The sequence below is a fragment of the Aythya marila genome (assembly GCF_965140915.1).
Source record: "Aythya marila genome assembly, chromosome: 4".
Lineage (NCBI taxonomy): Eukaryota > Metazoa > Chordata > Aves > Anseriformes > Anatidae > Aythya > Aythya marila.
The window spans coordinates 55,811,456-55,827,459 of NC_139045.1; the positions used below are offsets into that span (position 1 = coordinate 55,811,456).

The 16,004-nt window shown below is 35.4% G+C and overlaps 1 protein-coding gene across 6 annotated transcripts in view; it reads right to left on the minus strand.

The window, feature by feature from the left end:
* Positions 1 to 210: 210 nt before the first annotated feature.
* Positions 211 to 16,004, minus strand: part of PCDH7 (protocadherin 7) — a 285,619-nt gene continuing 269,825 nt past the window's right edge. For 5 of the 6 annotated variants that reach the window (XM_082759487.1, XM_082759486.1, XM_082759485.1 and 2 more), the window contains one exon: positions 211 to 4,592. In XM_082759487.1, the coding sequence (XP_082615613.1) occupies positions 4,213 to 4,592 (380 nt within the window). In that variant the 3' untranslated portion in view covers positions 211 to 4,212. The remainder of the gene's footprint in view (positions 4,593 to 16,004) is intronic. The other variant, XM_082759489.1, reaches the window with a different exon arrangement.

Below are 16,004 nucleotides of genomic sequence, written 5' to 3' on the forward strand. Positions count from 1 at the left end.
TATGCAGTCCTGAGAGTGAATAATCCTTACTGAATTTCATTCTGTAGACAAGTAAAACCTCAGCTACATCAGCAGCTAAAGAAATGGCCACTTACGAAGGCAGCTTCATCTTTGCCATGCAAAATATAGGTTAAATATGCAAACTATCATGTGCTTTAATCCAGTCAAAGTGGAGTGGCCTGTCAGAGAAAGTACAATGGCAAATGGGTAACCAGTTGAACATGTTATATTTTAATTTGCAGAGACAAAAATGACAAGCAATTTATTTACATAAAACTGTACAAAAGCAAATTAAATTATGTAAATATTTCATAAATAGAGGTGGACTAGCGTTTAATACATTTTGCCATGTTTAGCATAGTTGCGTGCATAGTGACTCATAATAAACAATGATAAATTGTTCTCTGCTTCACTATCAACATCCAAGTTGCAGAACAATAGTCAATGATTAATATTACAAACAGATCGTACCACATTGAATGCAAGTGCTTAAAATTTAGGAAAAAGTTGTCTGAAAGCGTACCCCAGGTAGCTGGTAACTATTGTCTTCTATCTTCTGTGTATGCTCTTCAGTCAGTAATACGACTTAACTGATGGGCTTTCATCTCTATTGCTATTTCATTTGCTTCGTTCCTTGAGGAAACACTGTATATTTATCACCAATGAAAGAAAAGGAAAAATATTTAATTTTTCAAGTCCTTAGAAGTGTTTGGTGGTGGCTGTACTTATGGCAAGTCTTCAGCCATACTCCTTATTTTCCTAGTTGACAACTTCCTAGGGTAGCCTTTCAGTCAATCATTTCAACCCCATTTAAGTTCTTCCCCCACATAAAAATAATGTTTAACATTTTTTTTTATTATTATTATTTTTCCTGAAACTCAGGCAGCAGGCCAGTCAGAAACCATATTGAATAAACATAGTGGATCTGAGATCCAAAATGAGCATTAGATTTTAGACCAAAGCTATTGAATTTTCTAATACATATAAAGTTATATACTAATGCATCAATCTATAAAGGTGCCCTAATGTAAAATACATGCAAAGCTCATTTGAGTTTCCCATGGAAAGAAATAAAAGGATGATTCCTATACTGTACAGCTGAAATGTGATGGCAGCTAAAAGCAATTAAAAAGAAATTACTTGTCAATTTTACTGGCAACATGAACTGCTGACACCTTGCTAAACAACTATAATAGAGACTGATCATTGTTCTCCAGGCAGCAGAATCAAAAAAACAAATGAAGACAATCCCAAACCTCACACAAATATTAAGTTAAAGAAGAAAAAAAAAAAAATCTCAAGACAAACTTAAACCACAGCCTTGTGTTAATAATGCTTAAGACTGGTCCATTAACTGAGTTTGGCAAAAGGCTTATTTTTAATATATTATTTATAATTTCTCAGAAAATAAACACAGGTAAATATACAGGTTCAAAAAGGTTGGGAATAGCCCCTTATTCCTCAGTGTCCAAACCCAACTACCACTTTACCATAATAACAGGTATAAAAGGCACAGTTGCATATTTTGCATTCACCCAAATTATTTTTTATAGTTTGTTTATTTTTATACAAAAGCACTCTATTTATGGAGTGGCACCAGATTTAACCTATTTAAAATAAAAAGAAAAATACAAAGACAAAATATATTTGTGTGTCATGCCAGGTCAGAAGAGTAATCAGCATGTTAATAGTGGCTAGTTCTACTAGAATTGTTGTGAATACTTACAGTAGATGGGACTTTAAAAAAAAAATTCTTTCACACTCATTTTAGTTCTAAGGAGATGCACACAAGTAAAGTATTTAATGACTGTTTTATGTGGTGCAAAAATCGGTGAGTGACTGCTGATCCATTTAATCTGAAGGTCTTCTATGACCTGTATCTATGACCTGTATCATTAGCCTTGTAGACAAAGGGTTTAACGATATATTGAACAAAGCTACCTAATTTTTTTGTGTGTAATATTAAATAAAATCTTATTAAAGGAAATTCTGTTGAACATTTGTTATGCCATTGTGTATTCTGTTGAAACGTGCAAGAAAAATGTGTATACATTACATAAGCATTTTAGAAGCATTTTTAAACAGGTACTTACAGATTATACAAAGCAGTAACTGCTTTATGCAGTCTCATAACAAAGTACTAGTTTGCATCTCTCCATATTACTTAAATAATTAAACTTAAGGATGTTCAATCATTATTAAACTTTAATAGTTTCTTTCTAAAATGTGCCCATTCATCATAACTGCTATACACAAACTAATGTTACATGAAGAAAGTCAACTTGAGAAGAATGAAATGGCCAGAAATGGCACATCCCACTATGTGGAGAAGTGAATTCAAAAGATAAATGTGATGAGTTGTATTGATTTAGCAACCTCTACTATAGGCTGTTTAAGATTATTTCTATGCAATTCTTCAAAGCAAGGAACTACCCAAAGCTACGTTGTGACTACAGTATACTAGAGAGCCATCTAGCCATGCCTTAATGCCAGGTTAAACAGCCAGGGATTTGAATGCTTGTCCCCTTCTTAAGCTGTGTCATTCGATTGTCACTTTTGTCTGAATGTCTGAGCTCAGTTTGTCATTATTACTACAGCATCAGCTACAAAGCAACTGGCTGAAGTTCTGTATGTTTTGTAGCTCTTATTGCACAAAAACCTGTTTCATTTCCTCTTTCTTACATGAAGCGCTCACCATGAGAATCATTACAGCCCGGAGCTCTTGCATATTGTGGACAGTTTGGATTCCTTTTGACTCATTCTTGACCTACTAGGTGAGTATCATATCACTGTTTATTTTCTACCTAGCCTAAATGTTCTGAGTCTTGACACTGTTTAGTATTGCACTTCATTCGGCTTTAATGCACTTGTGTTTTAAGAAAAAACTGCATTACATCTTTGACACAATCAAATCAATTGGTAATCTGCAACACTGATGACAAAATACTTGGCAATCATTCCTTGTGCTCTGAAAAGAAGGCTTTGTATTTGACTTGTAATATTCTCATTACTGTATCATCCCATTACCCACTTCTCCATCTAACCAAGCAGTCTCGTTATAACACAGCCTTCTAGCACTACTATTATTTTTTAATTATGATATCAAAAATTTCCTGGAACTGGCAGTATCATACAGCACTTGCTGCAACATATCACGTCATTTAAGAAAAAAAAAAAAAAAAAAAGGAAATTTAAAAAATCAGTTCCTTTGGGCATTCAACTAAACCACATTGGAAAAAACATTATGTCAGCTGGGCTTGTGGATTGTGCTGCTGTGCAAACTGTAACTGAAGGTGTGTTATGAGTAAATATGTCTTATTTGTGAGTATATTAGTTTTCTATGCCAAGCCCCAATACTTAGCAGTTCCCCTGATCCATAGTGTGATCTTTGGCCTTTTTGTTATTACTATCTTCCCAGCTAGATGTTAGCCTTGTCCAAAATAATTATTTAAAGAGTTTATCATTACTACGCTACAGTATATGTGTTACTAATTGTGTTTACATTGAAGTAATCATTACAGAGAACGAGAGAGGAGGAGAGAAAGAGACACAGCAAGAACACATTTGTTCTATGGATAAAACAGAACCAGAGTTCATGATTCATAGGAAAGTATGCCTTGTTTTGGACTGCAGTCTCAGGCTGAACGTATCTCTGTTGCTTCCAGCCTCAGATGAGAGGTGAGAATATTAAAGCTGTGGTCTTCACAAAGTGCCTATTAATGATTATTCTTTTGTATTTATCTCTTTATCTGCATGGTTTCTGAAGGGTTGTCCCTGGTGGGGATCAGCAATATTCAGATGATATGTTTTGAATACATTTTCCCTGACCTGTTACCCTTAACAAGCCAGATGACAATCAAACAAAATGAGTGGCTTAACTCATGCTTCTGCAGAGGGGAAACAACGTTGTGTTGTGTTCTTTTTAATCAAGCTCATTACTATGGGAGGAATTTGCACCATAGATTTAGGAAAATAAAAATCGGTGGGGGGGATTAGACATGCAAGTAACAACATTTTCTACATTGTACAGTATAGTCAGGCAGACAGTATAATTAAATGCCTGCTCTGGAGGCAGAAGTGGCAGGCAGAGCTTTTGTCTCTTTGGTGGCCTCCTCTTTTTGTTTCTTATTTTTGTTAAAATTGTTTTGCTTTTAGGACTTTTACCCCTTTTCTTTCCTATAACATGAAAGAAATTTGTTGCTGCTTTTTAGCCTACAGGTAAACTTCTCTTCTAGTTAGAGTATTGACAGGAGATGGCTTGTATTCCCCTGTCTGTGTGAGGGGAATATCCTCTGGATTGCCTTCTTCTTTTTTGCTGAAACTAGCCGCACTGAAGGTCTCATAGGATGAGGTCAACTTTTTGTTAAGGAGGTTTCTGTTGCGATCACCCATGAGGGAAGCTTCTCCATTGGCCAGCTTTTCCTGACTGCCCCGTTCATCAACAGGCATGAAAGTGGAGAGTTTTGGCTGGCTCTTCTGCTTCCTTTCAGGAGAAGTGCGAACTGGCATCCAGCAGGAGTCCGAGTGGCCATATTCATCACATTCTCGGGTACACTTCCCTGTCAGGGCTACATCTGGCAGAGGCCTTGAATCTGAAAGTAAAATAGAGTTGCCTTTACAAATGAATAATACTGCAATGTCTTCCAGTGAAACTGAGAATCCTTAAATACACAATAGGTATTTTTAAAGGTCTTGGTAAGAATGTTGCATTAAGTTCCATAGTAATAGCTTCTTTTACACTGAATGTGCCCAATAGGTCATAAGCATATCAGTATGGTTATTCTGAACCTTGAGAACTGAAAAGTAAAAATGTTGTCAGTTTTTATGGCTGTAAATCAATTTCAAAAGCAAAATCTCATTTGACATTAGTTACTGAATGACTTTTGATGTCTAAGCGTCAACCAAGCACTTAATTCTATGCTGCCAATTTCCTTGAAATTATTAAAAATACCTGAGTTTTTTTTTTTTTTTTCCCAAAGAATGTTTTGAACTTTTGTGAAAGAAACTTTAGGCCCTGGACTCTGCAAATTTTTATGAACATGTTTAATTCCTGGTGTGCAAGCTGTTCTGTTACTGACAATAGGACTCGATTTGCATGTAATCTCCACTTGTATTTCTCAGAACAGGGTGTTAGTACGCGATATGTTACATGAGTACTACAATCAATGATTAGTAAAAGCATATTAAAAACTACTTTTGGTTATAAACATAGTCTAACATATATAGATAATGTTGTTCTATGTGTTGTGTGTGCATGTGGAGGGGCAGAGAGAATGAGTGCTACCTGAATGTAATATTTTATATCTGACGTGCTGTGTTAAAAGTTGTCTTGTTCTAGATCGCTTTATCTCAGTTTTCTACCTATCGTAGTCATAAAATCTTTCTCTGAAAAACAGCAAAATTCACAGGACTGCAGGGCTGACTCCTACCAGATACACAGAGGGTTTTTAATATTCCTGTTTTGATACCTGCATTATAATTTAGAAAGCTACGTCCTCTGTTTTAATGACTGGTAAGATTCTGAATGCTTTTTTTTTTTTTTTTTTTCCCCAGTTTATTTATGGTCTATAAGAAATAAGTGGAGTTGCCTACAAAGCAACAAGATTGATATTCATATAGTTATGCCTTGCAAGAGAGATTTTGACAAATTCGAGAGCGAGGCGATCACCAACTGTATGAAGTTTAAAAGTGATGGATTCTGCATCTGGGATGGGGCAACGCTAGATCCATGTATAGACTGGGGGGTCAGAGACTGGAGAGCAGCCCTGCAAGAAGAGATTGGGGGATTTGGTTGACAGAAGGTTGATTATGAGTCAACAGTGTGCTCTGGCAACCAAGAGGGCCAAGTGTATCCTGGGGTGTATCAAGCATGGCATTGCTAGCTGGTCGAGGGAAAGGATTGTCCTGCTCTGCTCCATGCTGGTGAGGTCTCACCTCGAGTACTGTGTGCAGTTTTGGGTGCCAAATATAATTAGGACATAAAACTATTGGAGAGTATCCAAAGGAGGGCTACAAAGACGGTGTAGAGTCTAGAGTCTAGAACCAGCAAAAAAGACCACTCCTGAAGTTTATTTATATTAAAAAAAAAAAAAATCCTTTGCTTAAAATATTTTAGTTAAAAATATTTACAATAGATGCTTGCAGAGAAATCATATTTTATTTCAGCATCTGCAGATTTAATGGTGATGAAAATGCAAAAGCTCTTGAAAGTTAGATTTACATTCATCTCTTTCCAATTTTTCTGTGCATTTAACTATTCCTTTATTAGTAATTTGTTGCAGTATTGTAAAGGGCTAAAGTTGCGCCAGGGGTGTTTTAGGTTGGATATTAGGAAGAACTTCTTTACTGAGAGGGTTGTAAGGCATTGGAATGGGCTGCCCAGGGAAGTGGTGGAGTCACCATCCCTGGAGGTCTTTAAAAGATGTTTAGATGTTGAACTTAGTAATATGGTTTGGTGGAGGACTTGTTAGTGTTAGGTCAGAGGTTGGATTCGATGATTTTGAGGTTTCTTCCAACCTAGACAATTCTGTGATTCTGTGAATGTGTATTAATTTTCATTAAGAGTTGAAAATATTTCCATAGCATACCGAACACTGTACAATATTTCATATTGCAATATGTCACTGACTTCAGCAAGGAAACCAGCACCAACATTTTCATAACTGAGCAACTTGAGTAACTGTAGCTGAGACGTGTAAGGCTGGGAAAAGGGAAACAAGGGATTTTTTTTTTTTTCCAGCCGTACTTTTCAAGACTTCTGCAGTTAGATTCAGCCACAACTACCACATTTTTTCAATGAAGAATACAAAGACTATGGACAGTTATCAGCCTATTGGTTTTTAGACATCTGTGTTCTAGAGAACTACACAAAAGACAGTGACTCTATCAGGAATATTCTCTATTATTTGTCAGTAAAACCTAGTATTATTCTGGCACACCCTAAAGGTAAGATACATAATTAACTGCTGAGCTGCACCTTATGTGCTTTAATTTTTAAACAGGAATACCCTCCTGATATTTTAAAAAGAGGGCATAACCACTTCCCATCTAAATCTCAATAAGAGATAATCTCACTTTCTTTCTGAAAAATGACCATTAAACATTAGGCTTGCTACTACTATTTAAATTATTACTCTGGCAGAATATTAGCAAATACTGAACAAGAAAATTGTTTGATCTTTATTTAAAACATAGGAGTACGTGTTTATTGAAAAATGTTGATTTTTTTTCTTTTATTAGTACTATTATATTTTTATTTTTACTTTTTAGATTGAAACTGTTAATGTCTTATATATTTTAGGGTTCCTTTTTAGTGCAAGCAGGTCTTAAGCCAGCATCACTCAGGTTCTGCACTAGTCAAATCACATACCTGAAAAATTACCATTTTGCATTGTAGTTTATTATTCATATTCATTCTGGACAAATGTAGAATCCCTTATTTGTAAAGCATGAGACTTTCTGTGCAATTCAGCTTTACAGTGATATTTATCAAGCAAAACCTCTAAGTCTGAATGAGCGTGGCTCATTCACCCTGTTGGGTTTTGTGATAAAGCCCATCTGCATACCTACAAAGGAGCTCAGAAAGAAACTGGCAGGAGGGGGAACCCAAATAATACCCTGCCAAGCTGATCCCAGGCTCCTCGCAGGGGCCACTGCCTAGGCTTAGTGGAGCACAGGGGTGTACAGTGGCAGATGGGAACCCAAATCAATGACTCGAGCAACAGCCACAGCTCCTGGGTCTGTCCCATCAGCCCTGTTGTCCAGGCATGGAACCAATGGCCATGAGTCATCAGCAGATGCTCTCAAGATCACCTTTTACTCTATGGGGGGTTGTTGCCTAGCTAACATGTAGGAGATGTTACAGAATGCAGGGGAAAAGCAGTTTGGGATTGCACTGGACTTAACTATGGGATGTCTAGGGGAGAAAGAACAAGAGTGGAAAAAGAGGCATAAATATGTATACACATATATAAACATATAGATACACAATCCAAAAATATAAAAATAATTATATACATGTATACAATCCAACTATATATATACGTTGTATAGTGTGTATATATATTGTTTGTGTATATATCTCATATATATACATGCATGTTATATGTACATATTACATATATGTACACACACTAGTGGACTTCCATGCTGTCCAGACAGAGAGGGGAGCAGGATGAGGCCTTTGATGCTGCCTGTGTTTGAGTTGCTCTGTATGTCTGTGATCTGCCAGCTGTGTCTATATGTGGTATATACTTGTGCTCTGTGCACATGCCTGCTAGGAACGTATCTTCAGTTTTGCTACCGGTTGGACCTGGGGACGTAGAGTGGCAGCAGACTTGCCTCCCATGGGCTGTTGGATCCAGTGAGATATATTTTCCTCCAACAAACCTTACAGTTAGTATTTGGCACATACAGTTAATGTAGTCTTCTACTCCATTGCTCTCTTGCATCTGTATTAAGAGCTAGAATCAGGATAACGTTTAAACATAGATTTAATCTAACATGCATATGAAGCCTGTTGCATTTAACCACTCTTCTGTTTGAAAGATGGACATAACATCAGCATTTGGTGGGGAGGTGTGGGGAAGGAGAGAATATTTTCTGTCTGCATTATGTTAGAAGATGGGTTAAGCAGGCATTGCTTTCATGCCTAAACTATTTAAAATACCTAAACTAGTCTGTTAAGGACTAGGGTATCTCTTATACACTGCAGTACTGCAGTAGATAACAGATTTAACTTTCGTTCTGAATAAACAAGCACACAGCTTTAGCCGCAAAGTAATTAAATGTACTTTTGCTAATCCTCTGAACAGATTGACCCTCTTTTGCATAGTGACTGTAAGCTCCTGTTTTCACATTATCTAGCCTATAGAGTCATGAACAATCTCTGAGGTTGAGAAAAACAAACAAACAAACAAAAAAAACAACACACATTACTCCTTTTTTCTTCTAGAATAAGTTTTGTCCAAACATATTTCTAAGTAACATGATTTTTTAAGTACTAATCATTTTAAAAGTTAAACACTTAAGTAGCAACTACCCTGCTAGCTGACAAACCTAATGGAACGAGACACAGCAAAGAATTTGTCATCACAGTCGGCAAATCATCAAGGAAGAGCGTAACAGATTTCTACCACAGTTATATATCTGGAAACTGGCTCAAATAAGTGCTTAAAATGCCAGTTATTAACAAACAAATTTTATCACAGTGCTAATTAGTGAGAAAGTAAACCTGGAGGGATAGTATTTCTTGTCATATAGAAACGTGTAGATTTTGAATTTAGATTTTAACTGTTTATACATGAAAACTTTATGCAGAAAGCGCTTAAATTTGAATAATCTTCTGAGATACAGTGGAACATGCCATCTAAGCTATTTTCAAACATCCTCTCATGGTGGCTCTACTCCAGAGTTAGGTATTGCTTAATTTTTTTCAAAAACATTGTAAATCCATTCCCAAAAAGCAGATATTTAGACAAGTGCTTTGGTGTACATGTTAGTGGTAGACTTAAAAAGCGAGTATTTAGAGAGCAGTTTTCACTTTCAACTGCTCAGACTTCAGCTTAAAAAAAAAAAAAAAAAAAAAAAAAAGGAGAATACTAATTTACAAATTTACAGAGTCCCACATAGAAGCACCACTATCTAATTTCTCACTGCATTCCATATAAGCTTGCACCAACAATTTGCAGAGTTAATTGATAGCTATCATTTAAAAATAAAATTGATCACTGATCCAACAAATCATTAATTTCTGCGATTTTTTTCCATAAAACCCTGTACAAAAGCATACAAATGAATGGGGTTGTTTATATGTATGATCACGTTTCTATTGATTGTAGCTGGCTGCTGCTTTAGTGCTGGAAGGATTGCTTGTTATCAAAATAAGGAAGGCACCTAGCATGGCAATGCAGAGAGAAGAAATGTGAGGATTATATTTAGTTTAACCCCCCAAAATTTAACAACTACAATATTCACCCAATCAGTTTTCCATTATTATTTTCTTTCTTCCCATTCCTTACCAAAGAAGGTCAATATATGTGGACAAAGACAAACTATTATGAAATAAGTCAACAAATACATATTAGAAATGATGTGATGTTACGTACACTTATATACACTGCAGAAATATAATCAAGGTTGCACACTCACTCTGGCTCATCTTTTAGAACAGCCCATTCTTGCATGATATATTTTAGAGACATCCACTTTTTGCAATTAGTCCTAATGTATCCCAGTGTACACAGTATTCTGGACGAAGCTGCAATAGGCTTTTAATTTTCTTATATTTTGTAAACCACAAAGCCTATAGGCTTTAGAATTAATTAGTCAAAAGCCCTCTTCCATTTATTGACCATGGAGATAAAAATCACTCAGGAACAATACTGACTCCATATCTGGATACATACAACTTGAACATTCCCAGCAAGAAGAACTCTGTACCAAGAAAGCATTCCTAGTTGTACACCTTTTCCAGAGCATGTGACTGAAAAAAATCATGCAAAACTACAGCAGTAGTACACTACTACTTTAAGCATGCATTGGTCCATATGATTTGAAGAGTCACTGGTAGATGGAGTGCTGAATAGTATCTATTACAAATCAATGACTACATGCAGATTTTGCTGCCATTCCCCACTGATGGGACCATAATACCTCTGCATGCATTATTGAGGGTCTATAAAGAACACCTGTGCCATGGTTACAGAATACGGTGAAAAAAGAACAGGCATAGCTACTGTCTCATGGTAGTGATGGAGATTGTGGCTTGGATGAACCAGTTTTCACCCTACGTTTTGGGGCACTCTGTACACAAAGGTACTACATTCAGAGAACCATCCAAAAATTAAGTGGAACACCACTAAGTCTATGTAATTAAACAGGAATCCATTTACATAGCTTTTATATTAAATGGCTGTCTGTTTTACGAGCTGTGTGATGGGAGACACAACAGAGCTCTTAAAGCATAACAAGTATTGACTACATGATCAGAGAACAATAATGCAGAAAACAGCTGAGAGGGTGCATATTGAAGAAATTCACTGTTCAAGAGAAAACAAAACCAAAAACAACAACAGCAAACTGAGCTACAGTGATACAGAGCTACAGCAGTACTGTCTTTGAAATTCCTGCCTCCTAATTGTGGTAATTTAGGAACTGCATCCTGTTAGTGCTGTGGCATATTCTTACATGCCAAGACACTATTAAAACACTTAAACACGTTTGAAGGCATCACTAGCTTCTTTCTCTGCACCTTAGGCTAAATACAGTTAAATACCAATTGAACATATCTCAAGAAGCATTTAGGGCCCCAAGGCTTGGACCGCTGTCATTCTGAATGTGGCATTATCATGTACTGCAGAGACAGTGCATGCCATCTCTAAAGCAGTCCTATTGAATAAAGTCAAACACAAATTCACTGTTTGAGACACGCCAAACTACACCAAAGTAATTCTGAAAGCAATTAATATATTAATTTCATTCTGAAATGTTTTTCAATGCTTAAGAAATAAAAATATTTCAGAGTACAGAAAGGCTCATATGTACAACGTCTGATTAATATTGTGAGAGAAGGTACAACAGAAGGATATACAGTAATGAATTCTGAACATTTTTATTCTTTTTCTATGCAAGGAAAAAAGGAACACAGAATGAAAGAGAGAAATTTAAATACTTTACTTGAAAAGTAGTACCCCTTACACAATTCTTTAATATCCCTTACACAGTTCCTAAGACCAGCAAGACTCACTGCTGTATTATGTCAAAAGTCCAATCACTTAGCTGTTTTCAAGGTATTCCATAGTGGGATTTTCAAAGCAAATATGAAATGCTACATAGTCCTTTACTGGTAAAACAAATGTAAATAAATAAATACATAAGACAACAGAAATAGGTAACTGATTCTTTAACATTTGTAAAAAGTTCGCATTAGATGAATGAGAGTGAACTATCCAGAAGACAAGGCAGATGAGGGAGTAAACAGCACTTTGTCGTGTACCTAAAAGGCTATAGTAAAGCAAGTGGGAACAGTCTGTTTTGCATGTCCACAGTAGAAACAACCAAAAATAATGTTTTGATTGCAGCAACGACAAACCAGGTTAGAAATCAGAAAACAACTTTGAGGATAAATGTAGTAATGGAATATTATAGACTTTCTACCACCAGGGAAGTTTTAAGAACGGCTAGACAAATGTCTCCCAAGGGTAGCATAAACTTAGCTAATCCTACCTTGGGAAAGGAAGGATGCACTAAATGACCTCTAGAAGTTCCCTTCAGCTCTGCAATTCTGCTGATGTGATTACTAACATTTATGCACTTTGGCCTCAGCCCAGTCCTTAACTGTTCCTGTATTAAGATTCTTGACTTATTTGGTAATAAATCAGCCTTAGAAGTTCAGCTTCTGTTAAGCTAAAAGTCCATTTTTGCATGACATCCTCCTTAAAATTTTAAATTAATAGGATTACAAACTGAAAACAAAACTGTCTTATCATTTTAGATATGAGTTAATCAAATGAATACAGAAACAAAAAACTAGTAATGTGAAAAAAAAAAAGGCACTCTCAAGTCCCAACATGATAACCTAATAATTTATCATACCTTTTTGCCTAAATCCCAACACACCAATTCCATTTGAAAGTTTAATCAGAAAATTAAGGACTGAATTCTGCTTCCACCTGTAGTGGTACAAACCAAATAGCGTGCCACTGAAGCCTATTAAAACTGAAACTGGTGTAAAGGAGACTCTCTGTAAAGCAGAACATTTCAAGATTGTTTACTTCTTACATGAAATTTTGCTTTTGTTTATCTGCCTCTGTTTTAGAGATGAACAGTCCAATGGGTGAAAGCAGGCATAAGATTTAGATGTTTTTTGTTTAACTAAACAGACTATACTAGAATTTATAGCTATTTAACGTGACTCTGACATCTATCCAAAGAAATAATACCCAAGCCATAAAAATACTGGCTTGAATTCCAGTTATTTTTTTCACACTTGCTTCCAGTGGGTTAACATACAATGTTCTTTAGGTGTTCCTCTAATAGAATGACTCCAGAAAAAAATTCTGACCTAAGTTAATGTTTGTACCAGCTCTGTAGTACTGCATCTGTGACCTTCAATGACCACCAATATTTCAAAATTGACCTAAAAGATTGTTCACATGAAAGACACTACATATGACAAATTTTTTTGTCTTCTTTTTAAAATAAATAAAAAACGACAAGAAACAAACAGTTTGTTCTCTCACAGACCCAAGTGATATTAATCAGTTAGTTGTCAGTGTAGAACCATAATATAGGTTGTATACAGTGTTATGCTTAAGTGAAATCTAATTCAAAGGACTTAATTCTACACAAATGCTAATTTTAAACTTTGATTACATTATAATATAAGAGGAAGCATACCAGAAGCACATAGCTTTCTCTCACTGAAGTTCTTTTTATCTTCTAGTTAAGACTTTGTTATTTCATTTTAGTTCAGAAGACCAATAGAATATGTAAAACGAGAACTAAGAAGTACCAGCTTCCATGTACTGAATACACCACTGTGAGCTTAAATTCCCTAGATTTTAATTTTCTTGACTTAAATGAAATTGTTACAAACCTTGTAATCCCATTAAATCCTTTGATGGTCTGATTTACTTCTATCAGTGAAATGGCAACATATCTTTCAGGAAAAATAGGATTTAGCATGGCTTCCTGAAGTAGCACAGACATTAAGATGTAGGACACATTTAAGCTGTCTAATTGTTCTGCCAATCTGATGCTGAAGTATTAATCTGTCACTGTGTCAAATTACATACCTTTAGTTTTTTCAGTAAAATGTGTCAGTGCTTAACAAACTCTGAGATGAAGCAATTCATGGAGCAATTAGAATGTCAGTTCTCCTAAAGACGACTTGAGAAAAGTCTGAATCAGTGCTCAAAGTCAACTTAATTTCCTTGATACTCATAGCAAAGTGATGGGACTGCAGGAGCTCCAAAGGAAGAGTAGCTAGCAGCCATTATTATACAGCTCATCTCAGCTGTATACTGTGCCACCCCTTTATTTTATTTATCGTTATTAAGTATTTCATACTTCACTGTACATTCAAACCCCCCCCACACGGATGCATAACTGTTTATCATAACCAACAGGGCCAAAAAAAGGCAAAATGGAGTCACTTGTGACTATGGACTCAAATTAAAATAAGGTTCTTGTTGAATGTTGCTGTGTTTAAGAATTGACTTTAAGAGAAAACACTGTTTTCTCTCTTTTACGTCTTTCAATCAGTTATCTTTTTCTTACCTAGTCCTTCTACCACAAGGTACTAACTTTAACTTTTTATCTTGATACAGAATAAAGTGTTATATAATAATGTATATTAAATATTAGTAATTCTTTCGGGAAAAATGGAATGAATCCTGTTCTCCAGAAGTTTTCTGTGTGACCTGTATGTTTTGTTGTATCATAGAACCTTATGGTTAAACTTAAACAGTAAATGTAAAGTGTGCTGAAAATCTTTTAGTTTATATTGCATTATTTTCAAGTAGGGGGAAGAGTGATGAAGAGGCTGGAATTTAAGAAAGTTCCCCATGCTCTGCATGCAAACACTCCTGTAAATAATGTAGAGGTCAATATGGAGCAGAAACAAACATCTTAACTACTGGTCTTTTTAGTAACTGTGATGAAGAAGTTGTGATGTAAAATGAAAAACAGTAGTCACAGGAAGCTCCATTTAGACTTTTATGTCACAGCAAAGAAACCTTATCCCACACAAAGGATAAAAAAAATAGTCATCCGTTTATGCCATACACGTTTCTCTCACAAATACACAAATAAATCATAATTTAATAATCCTAGGAAGAGCTGGGACAAAACCAACTTCAATTGAATTGGAAAGTACAAGAATGCATTTTCAATACAGGCAGGTCTATATGATGCATGGTCTACATGAATGCTAAAAATAGTAATTAAAACAATTTAACAACATTGCGTTAATGTACATTTTTCTGTTTGTCTAAAGTCTTCAGGAGGATTCCTGAAGAAATTGATTAAATTTTATAATATGTACTGTTCATCTTCATTAATCATGAAGCACAGCATGAATATAAAGTCATGCAACTCAGATGTAAATGCTAATATTTTCACCTGTCACATAAAAATGAAATATTTTACTGATTATCTAGTTACGGAGTCATTTCTTTTACTCCATTCCAGTGGCCTGGGCCAGTGTCATTCTGTTCTTCAGACCACTTATTTTATAACCCTCAATTTTTTCCTAAGAATGGGTAGAATCTATTCTTAATTAATGTCCACCTAAATAAAACAACATATATATGTATATATAATTATATGTATATATATATATTACTGATTCTTTCTCACTGAGATGATGCAAGGGAGAGGGAGTGGTTTTTTGTTTGTTTGTTTTTTTGTTTAATAGCAAGCACATGGAAAATGTCTTAACACTTCAAAAAAATCGAGAGACAAATAGAGAAAGATAATGAATCTCCCAGCGTGATTTATGACCTGCTCAAAGGGATTTTTTTTATTGATTTTTTCAGCTGTGTGTGCAGATTACAGCTAGTGAATTAATTACAAACATCAGCTTAGAATGGTTACGAACTTATGACAGCTTCATCTGGGTTATAGTCCATTAGTAATTAAGCATAGCAGTAATTCACCCTGTGCATGCACAGTAGCTGGACTGTAATCATACACATGCATCATAAGGACGTTATACGAAAAGATTAGAGAGAAGTATCACTGTTTATTTCACTATAGAATGTAAAAGTATAACATATATTTATTTATTTGGATTATTAAGGTAATTGAAAGAATGGAAAAAATCTGAATGAGACAAAACAGAGAAGAAAAAATCAAGTTTTACTTGCAAATGTAGTTCTAAGGCTGTCAGAAATAGTAATTTCAACTTCTTTTTGTGGGAGTGAGAATTTGTTGTAGCCAAACCTATGTATCATAGGTTTCTGGCCTCTGGTCTTGACCTTGAGTATCCTGTAGAGTTTAAT